The sequence below is a fragment of the Sapajus apella genome, unplaced genomic scaffold, assembly GCF_009761245.1.
Source record: "Sapajus apella isolate SASKATOON/1434 unplaced genomic scaffold, GSC_monkey_1.0 scaffold14, whole genome shotgun sequence".
Classification (NCBI taxonomy): Eukaryota; Metazoa; Chordata; class Mammalia; order Primates; family Cebidae; genus Sapajus; species Sapajus apella.
In genome coordinates, this window is record NW_022436954.1 from 18,349,524 (window position 1) to 18,358,777 (window position 9,254).

General features: G+C 56.5%; 1 protein-coding gene across 1 annotated transcript in view; it reads right to left on the bottom strand.

Annotated features, from left to right (window-relative positions):
- Positions 1-808: 808 nt before the first annotated feature.
- TSPAN18 (tetraspanin 18) overlaps positions 809-9,254 on the bottom strand; it is a 170,592-nt gene continuing 162,146 nt past the window's right edge. The window contains exons 6-8 of the mRNA XM_032283716.1: positions 6,024-6,138; positions 4,810-4,994; positions 809-2,701 (exon numbers count right to left, since the gene is read on the bottom strand). Of these exons, the coding sequence (XP_032139607.1) occupies positions 2,654-2,701; positions 4,810-4,994; positions 6,024-6,138 (348 nt within the window). The 3' untranslated portion in view covers positions 809-2,653. The remainder of the gene's footprint in view (positions 2,702-4,809; positions 4,995-6,023; positions 6,139-9,254) is intronic.

The following is a 9,254-nucleotide window of genomic DNA, read 5'->3' on the forward strand; positions in this document are numbered from 1 at the left end:
ATTGTGTGCCGTCGTATTCTGGGGTGAAAAGAGACGAAGAGGCATCCCTGCTACTCTTCCCCCACCCCCAGCCACCACCAGAACCTGCTGTGGGTTGTATCTGGACCAAGCCAGCTGAACCCTCTGCCTCCCCATGCTCTGGAGGGAGGCTCAAGCCTGATTTGCGCTGAGCTTTCTTTGCCTTGCCTCAAAGAAACGGCCTCAGGCAGCCTTGCAAATAGCTACCAGTCCGAGCGATGCCAACAGGAGCAGAAACTGCCTGTCTTCCCTTTCCAGGCTGAGGGTGGCCAGCGGCTGGCTGGGAGCTGAATCCGGGCTGATGGAGGGTTCCTTGGCACATTCGTGGGAAGCTGTCGAGGAGCAGTCTTGTATCTGCCCATGAACCCATCTTAGCCAGATTTCCCTCCGTGACTGGCCCGTTCTCCTGGGTCCTCCCTCTGGCTTGTATGGGCCCCAGAAGCCTGGGGTGCCCCTGGGTTAGAGCCATAAAGTTGTGCCATTTGCCTCAGTCCTGCCCAGCCTGGGTTGGTTTGTCATTCTCAGACCAGCCATTTGCCTTTTCCAGGAAGCTGGGGCTAAGCGTGTGGGTGTTCAGGAGAAGCAGGCGCCAGGCCCTTCCCAGGTTGGCCCGCAGTACCACTGGCAGGTCCCCCTGGGTCTTGGGAGCTTAGCTTCTATGGAGCTCAGGTATTGTTTATGGGGTTGCCAGAGCAAGCTGTTAAAGGGACGATTTGGGAAGACTGAGCTCAGAGACCTTGTGGGAGGGCTGGCACTGGTGGGCGGGCTGGCACTGGTGGGTGGGCTGGCACTGGTGGGCATAGCAGGAGGAGATGGGAGGACGGTCCGCCTGAATCTGCAGCAGGCACAGAGCTTCTGGCTGCATCTCAAAAGGGGCCAGGTGGTACAGGCTGGGGAACACTGGACTCTAGGCTGTGGCTCCGTGTGTCCCTGGTGGCTGGAAAGCCCAAGGGGAGGCTGGAAACTGGTACAGGGTGCTGGTGGCTTGTGAGACAGAATGAGCTCTTCCTGAAGAGGGACAGAGGGGAGAGAAGAGAGCAGACCTCACACTGCTCCTTCTATCCCTGCCCGTGGCAGACATCACTAATCAAACTTGCCGTGCCTGGCAGATATCACTCATCAGGATTGTACCACGGTCTCCCACTGAGCCCAGACCAAGCCTCGGATACCAGGACAGCCTCCAGCAGCCACCCCTGATCTATCAGGATAGGGGCATCTTGCAATCCAGGTGCCAACACTTGTCTAGAATTTGAGGCCTGAATACTTGTGGGTGTGCATCTGTGAGCCTCCCTGCCCAGGCCTGGAGGGAATACTAAGAATTGTGTGGACAGTGAGGAGACAGGAAGCCTGTTGCAGCAGAAATGGCCTCGATGCCTTTAGCCTGGAGAGAAGAGGGCTCAGGGGAGTCAACGTGTGACCTTAACACTCCAGGAAGGAGAGCAGGCAAGTGGGATGCCGTGGATGGAGCACACAAAAACAGAAATCTCTTCTGTATATTAAGTTGATGCTCAAGTCAGAGTAGTCCAAAGGCAGGAGGCTGCCTTGGGAGGTAGGAAGCTCTGTCCTAGAGGTATGCGAGGGGGTGAAGAAGTCTTGGCCAGGACCTTGAAGAAGGATCTCCAAGCCTCATTTCTGGATGGGGAGAGGGAGACCCAGATGGCCTTGGGAATTTCTTCCACTCTGGGAGCTGGGGAGTTGGGGAAGGGCAGGGAAGGGGGTGGCCTTCCCTGTGGGGAGAGGTGGGCAGTGTGGACAAGGGGGTGTGATGTGCACCCTTGTGTGTGTTCCTGGGGATTTAGAGCTGTGGGGAGGTGGGAGGCAGGGTGCAGTGGGACGTCAAGGAGCGGAGTTTTCTTAGCTGTAGAGAAGGGAGGAGGCAGTTCTGGCCAGCTTGCCCTCTCTTGTCTGGGGGAACCGGGATGCTGAGGCCAGGCATGCATGTGTACAGCAGAACTGACAGTCCTGGATGCCGTGACAGCAGCCTGGAGACATCTCAGCTGCTTTTCAGAACCGTCACACGCCTGTGCTGTGTCTGTGGATGGGTCACTGCCCCTCTCTGGGCCTTTGAGATTTTTTAGTCCAACAGAGGGGAAAGCAGACATCCTGCCAGCTGGGCCATTCTTGAATGTTGTGTCAGCAGCTTACTCTTGGCCTTGACCTGAAGCGGGGACAATCCATGGCAGCTGAGTCTCCGTGGGGCCCCCTGGGCTTTGATGACCTCTCGGAGATTGGCTTTTGCCTCCTTCCTTGTTGCCTAAATCCTCACTTCCTTGGCATCAGGTCCTGGAGCAGTGAGGAGGGAGGGGCCAGGGTCCGGCTGGACCAAGGAGGGCACGGGGCCTGGTGTTCCTTTGGTCTCTAGAGCAGCCTCCATCCTGGGCCAGGCGCTGGGGTCTCTGCGGAGAGTCCACAGCATCTGCCCCGACTCCAGGTGAGGATACCTCAGTCCATATTTTTGTATTCATTTTGTTTTGTTAAAAAAATAGCTTTATTCCCCTGGCCCCTTCTCCTGACCATCTATGATGGCCTCATCTTCTCCTCTGGGGCCAAGAAGACAGCAGAGAGGGGCAGGGGAGGGCATCGGGTGCTGGGCAGTGGTGGGCAGGGTGAGTCTTCAAGCTTCAGGCCACACCCTCTACTGGATGCCCCGGAAGAGGCACATGGCGAAGATCATGGCAAAAAGCTGCAAAAAAAAAAAAAAAAAAAAAGCAGGAACTGGCTTATCAGGCTGGGCCCTTTGTGGGTGGCCAGGCCCACTCCAGGGGAAGGGGGCCATCTGCCTCAGGGACAGAGTGAATGCCTGTCACTCTTAGCATACTCCCCTAAGAATTCCCCTGGGGCCAGTCCTTCTCACCAGCCCCTACCTGGCTTCCTTTATGTGGTGGAGTCGTGGACCAGGAGGACTTTAGAAACTGAGTCTTGAGTTCAAATCCAGCTCCCTGGCTTACAGGGGTGACCTTAGAAAAAGCACTTCCCTTCTCTGGGCCCGAGTATGTATCCAGAGTTGGCCATGTCCCAGGCACGGTTTTAAGTGGTTTCTTGGGAGGTACATAATCTACCTGAGGTCACACAGACACCAGCAAGGGAGCTGGGGTTTGAGTCCAGGCATCTGACCCCAGAGCCCGTGTTCACAGCCCCTGCAGGCTCCCCTCCAGCTCACAGGAAGGTGGTGAGAGTTAAGTGTCATGCAATTGCTTAATGACGTAACGTGCCTGTTATGTAGTAGATGCTCAGTAAAAGGTTACCAGAGCTGCTATGAATAGGCAGGCAGCTGCAGCCCTTCCTGGAGTTATGTGCTTCATCCCTGAACGCCTGTCTGAGGGTCCTGGAGTGGTGGGAAAGGGAGACCTTAGCTCAGGGACTCTGACCAAATTTGCTCTGACCATGACTCCACCACATAAAGGAAGCCAGGTAGGGGCTGGTGAGAAGGATGCCCCCACAGCCCGAGCTCTTTTTGCAAGTAGCTGAGGTCATGGCCACATCACCAGGAGGCTCACTGGGGTGAGGAGGGACGGCCGGGATGGGACCACGTAAAGGTCTCTGTCTTGAATCAGATTCTGCCTCCCATGGGGCTGGCCAGCTGGGCTCGTGGGCTGGGCTGTGAGTGAGGCAGTGGATCAAGTATATGAATGCTGCTTCCCGAGCCCCAGCGGTATGCTGTCCCTGCCATCTGTAATCCCTCTGCACCCTGGGAGCAGGGTGACCAGCCCATTTTGCAGATGAAGAAACTGTGGCTCAGATATTCCGCCACAGAGCTGGGAGCTGGACTCTAGGGCCTGTGCTCTTCCTGCGTGGGACACATTCCTGAGAGTTCCCTGGGGCTTGGTGCACATTTATCTCGTTCATTGTTGCCTCCCATGAGGGGACTTGTTCACCTGTGACAGTGCTGGCACAGAGTAGGGCTCCATGCATGCTTGTTGATACATGAATGAATAATAAATGACCCCCCTCTCTGCCATTGCCAATAGCCTCTCCGAAGCTGCGGTCGGTGGGGCTGCAGGCACAGTGGGAAAGTGGGCAAGGCCAAGTTCATGATGCCAGGTGCCCAGGCTGCTGGAGGGGGAAGCTGAGGATTGGACTGCCTGACTTCCTTCCCCCGCAGGCCGAGGGCTGGCTGAGGCCCCAGGGTGCCTCTTCCTGGGGTTGGTCAGGTTGGGACGCGCTCTCTACAGCCCCCTGGAGCCGCAGGTCGGAGATCCCGAAGGAGGAGATCCCGGAGGTTGGAGATCCGAGGCGGCTGCTCCTCTCTTTGGCTGAGGCGCCACCTAGTGGTGGTTGCAAAGGGTCTGCAGGAGCTCAGCTTTCGAGGGGACTCTGGCGCCCTCAGGTAAAGGAGACTAAGACCACCGTTGTGGATGAATAAAACCCCATAGGCCCTGAACACCCCACAGAGAAAAGGCCCGATCTTGAACCGCAGGCTGCGGCCTGTCCTTCAAGGCAGCTGTGCAGATCCCTCTGCAAGCGTGGAATTTCTCTGGACCATGGAGCTGGGGTGGAGGTGGGGTCAGGGGTGGGGAGTGGGAAGGAGTGGGGATGACCCTCAGGGCCTGCCCATCCCCACTTCTGGGACACTGGCTCCAGGTTTCATCTCCAGAGTTCAAGAATGACTCTCAGGCAGCAGAGACACAGCTGGGCTTACCACCCCATAGTGCCCATGGAGTGGGGGGACCCCTTGGGTCTCAGGTGAAGGAAATGGAGAGGTGGGTGCTGGGGGCGCAGGCCATGGGGATCTGCCTGGGCTCCACGTCAGGCTTTGTCCTGGGGAGCGGCAGAAGTGGTGCCTTTACTTACCTCGATGGCCAGTACCCCGATGGCAAGCGCTCCGGCCAGGTAGACGTACGTTTCGAAGGTGTTGAGGATCACCGTATAACAGCCCTGGGAGGGAGGGACAGGAGGTGAGGCTGTGGCCAGTGGGGAGAGTCCTGCTGCCAGAGTCCAGCATGTGGATAGGGTTCCTGGCAGGTGGCCCCAGAGCTCTTACCCTATCACATGGCTGCTGGGACCGAACAGTGGGGAGGGGGTGCAGGGCAGGAGACCCAGAAATAGCAACTTGGCAGCACTGTACCAAAGACTCTCCTTGCCACCCGGCCCCTAAGGGGGGCAGAGACCTGCCAGGGTGTAGGTTGCCTTATGTCGCTACTACAGTGATTGGAAGATTGGGAAATTTCCCATAAATATCTGGATTTCCTGCTGCTCTGGGGAAATCAGAAGAATCAGCAAGGGGACCATCCTTTTCACATCAGCATATCAGCAGCTGCTGCCTTTGGATGCAGTAGGTGCTCCCTGGGGGTCTAACACCCTCATTCCCTGTTGTCCCACCTCCACCCCCTCTACTGTTCCTGGCTGCAGAAGGAGTTCCAGTTTTCAGCCACTTCCCCAAGGAAACACAACCCAGCCTTCAAAACCCTGCTTGTGTGCTACCTCCTTTGGGCAGCTTTCTGGGACCAGCCCAGCCCACAGGCCCTGGACCTAATTCCCATTCTCTTAGTGCTTTCTTAGGCAGTCCTGAAGATACATAAACTGAGACAGAGACAGAGACAGAGATCGAGATAAACAGAGTGGCGTGGGGACTGGGGAGACGGAGAAAAAGCAAGCCAGTGCCGAGCCAGGAGCTGCCAGTCCATGGCTGCTGCCCCATCTGACCCTGAGCACCTCACAGCTCTGTCATCTTCATGTTCATCACTCTCCCCTCTCCTATGCTGACCGCAGACACTGGTGCGTGGTACTTGCTTTGAATGACACATATTCTCAAAGTGGGAGAACTTTCCTTTCTTTATAGGAACGTGCAAGGGAACAAGTCCCCAGGTGGGGGTGGATTGATCACGCCCAGCCCTTGTTGGGTGGCGGTTGCTATTTGTTGAGACCAGGGATTCTTGGGTGCTCACTTCCGTTGTCCATCACGCAGAAGCTTGGTCCCTTTGGCCAAAAGTTGCTCTGAGGCTGTGCCCAGGCAGGTGGACTGCGGGGCCTGATCTGGGATGAGTGGCCTGGTGGTATCCTAGTACCTGCCTGGAAGTTGACCAGAAGCTGAGCGGGGAAGGCCCCCAAAAGCCCGTCCTGGAGCCCCATGGGGCAAACAGGATATACCCAGATGGAAACAGTCCCCACCAGCACAATGATCTGGGTCCACAACCCTCTCAGGGCTGAGTGTGCTTGGAATAAGCTGAGAACTGGTCAGCAATGCAGATACCAAGGCCTCGCTCCACAACACTGGATCAGTGAGTCTGGCCTGGAGCCCAGGAATCAGCATTGTGGGACGACGCCTAAGGTAATTTCTAGTGACCAGGCTGTGGCCAGGGTTTGAAAGACCTCAGGCCCAGAGATGCCAACCAGGAGAAAAGGTCTTCATTGAATATTCCAGCCTTGTCTCTGCTGTGGCACTGGGAGTCCAGTTAAGGGCTGTGTGACTGGGACAGAGCCCTAAGGGTGGCTCAGGGGTCCCTACCCCAGGCCAGGTCAGGACATCAGTGTGGCTGGGGTTCCCTGCAGGGCTGGCACATCCACTCCATGAGGCCCAGGGGCCATCCTGGATCTGCCAGCAAACCCATGTTGGAGTCTCAAATCTTTTGTTAAGTGATTTTGAAGCATCGGAACCCTAAAATGCAGAACTATAACAACAAAAAAGCTAACCTGCTCTGCAGGGAAGGAAAGAGAGATGAGCTGCAGAGTTGCTTGGTTTTGGGATCAGCCCTGGGAGGGGCCGCCTCCGGCCTCCCATCATCCCCTCCGTGTTCCGCATGCCTGCCAGCCACAGGCGCATCATCCCACCTCCTGCAGCCCCAGCACACCCCTGGGCTTGTGAAGCTTTTCCAGGGGTTGCCGGGACAGGAAGCAGCAATGGCCCAGGAGACTGGGGTCTGGCAATGGTTACAGGTGGGCCCTGGGGCCGGCTGCCTGGGGTTCCAGCCGGCCCTGCCACTTGCTTGCTGTGCGACCTTGGGCTATTTACTTCCTCTCTCTATGCCTCAGTTGCCCCATCCATACAGTGGGGCCAGGAAGATTAATTACCTCATGGGACTGCTGTGAGGATAAAATGAGGTAATGCAGGTAAGGCGCTAGGAAGAGTAATGGCAGGTAGCAAGCTCTCAATCTCAACCCATTAGGATTACCAAGGAGTACCGGCCGCAACTCTGTGCCGCTCTCTAAGCACATCCTGAGTGGTGGAAAGTGTCTGAGCATGGAGTTGGGTGTCATTGCAAGACAGTCACACACACACACACACACACACACACACACACACACACGGGACAAGAGAAGCAGCATGAAATTGACTTTGACATGCCTCACCTGGGGAAGTTGGCAAGAAGCTGGGGGCCTTGTCCAGCAGAGGGAAGCCAAGCCCTGCTGCGTGGCACCTGGGCCTTGACATTTCATCTTCCCCAATCAGGCTTTGGCACCAATGACCCTTCAGGCCCCTGGACTCAACCAAGCAGCCCAGGTTGGCCAAGGGAAGCTTCCCAGGAACACAGACATCCTTGGGGAGTTGGGGCGTGGACGGGACGACACCACCCGAGCTGAGCAAGTGTCCATTCTCTTGAGAACTTTGCTAGGGCCTCATGGGCTCTTTCTCACTTGATCCTCATTACAGCCCCTCAGGGAGGAGGGGTCTTACCTGCTTTTTACCCATGAGAAAAGGGAGTGAGGAGCAGTGGCTAACTAGCTCAAGATCACATATGAGGAGGGGAAGCCAAGGGAAGAAGGCGGATTCCAAGTTCCCACCCTTTCCTCTGTTCTAAAGGGAAGGGGGCTGTCATGAGCAGCTGGGTTCTCCCTCCTATGGGCCAGGCCGTTGGCTGGAGCCTGAGCTTACATCTACACACCTGGAGATCACCTCACTGTCATCATCTCCCCACCACGATGCTTTCCCGCCACCACCGGGTGAGACACATGGCGAGGAGCCTCTCTCCCCAGCCTGGCACCACAGACTATCAGTCCTCCAACCATGTGGGCTGTTGCCAGCACCGCCCTCCCTCTCTGCCAGGTGGGCACATCCCCTGCCCCCAGCTGCCACCCACAGTTACCCCCCACCGAATCTGACAAGGGGCAGCCAGGCCCGGCTGCCACCATGATGGTCACTCACATGCAATGCTTCCCACATGTGTATCTCCAGCACCGCCCCCCTCCAGCTCCACCCCATACATCCAACTGCCCACTGGGAACCTCTGCTTGGCTGTTCCAAAGACTTCTCTTTTTATGAGATGGAGTCTCACTTTGTCACCCAGGCTGAAGTGCAGTGGAATGATAGCTCACTCAACCTCCGCCTCCTGGGTTCAAGTGATTCTCCTGCCTCAGCCTCCCAAGTAGCTGGGATAACCAGCACATGCCACTATGCCAGGCTAATTTTTGTATTTTTAGTATGGAAGGGGGTTTCTCGATGTTGGCCAGGCTGGTCTCGAACTCCTGACCTCAGGTGATCCGCCAGCCTCAGCCTCCCAGAGTGCTGGGATAACAGTCATGAACCACTATGCCTGGCCTTCAAAGGCTTCTTCCACTCAACATGCCCTAGACTGAATGCAAGATCTTCCCCCAAACCAGAAACCAGTCATCCTCAGCATCTCCTCCTATCCGGTCCTCCAAAGAGGATCCATCAGGAAGGCTCGTAGATTCTGCCTCCTGAACATTTCTCAGATGCACACACCTCTCTGTCTTCACTGCGATCACCCTGGTCTCACCTGCTGCCCTTTCTTACTGGGACCAGTGTAAAAGCCCCCTGTCCACCCAGGTGCACCGCCAATCCCTGGCCACAGAGCAGCTAGGGTGCCCCAATGGCCACGCCATGCATCCCTGCATACCTCACCCCCACTCCAACCCCCACAGTGAACTCACTCCTCCTACATTCTTGCCACGGGCCTGCCAGCAAAGTCAGAAATGCATTCTGGGGCCGGGTGCAGTGGCTCACACCTGTAACCTCAGCACTTTGTGAAGCCGAGGTGGGTGGATCTCTCGAGGTCAGGAGTTTGAGACCAGCCTGGCCAACATGGTGAAACCCTGTCTCTACCAAAAAATATAAAAATTAGCTGGGCGTGGTGGCCACGCGCCTGTAGTGCCAGCTACTTGGGAGGTTGAGGTGGGAGAAACGCTTGAACCTGGGAGGTGGAGGCTGTGGTGAGCTGGGATTGTGCCACTGCACTCCAGCCTGAGCGACAGAGACTCCATCTCGAAAAAAAAAAAAAAATGCATCGTGTGGTTTGGAGAAAAAGACAAATAGAGGCAGTCCCGCAGCAGCAGGTTTTTAA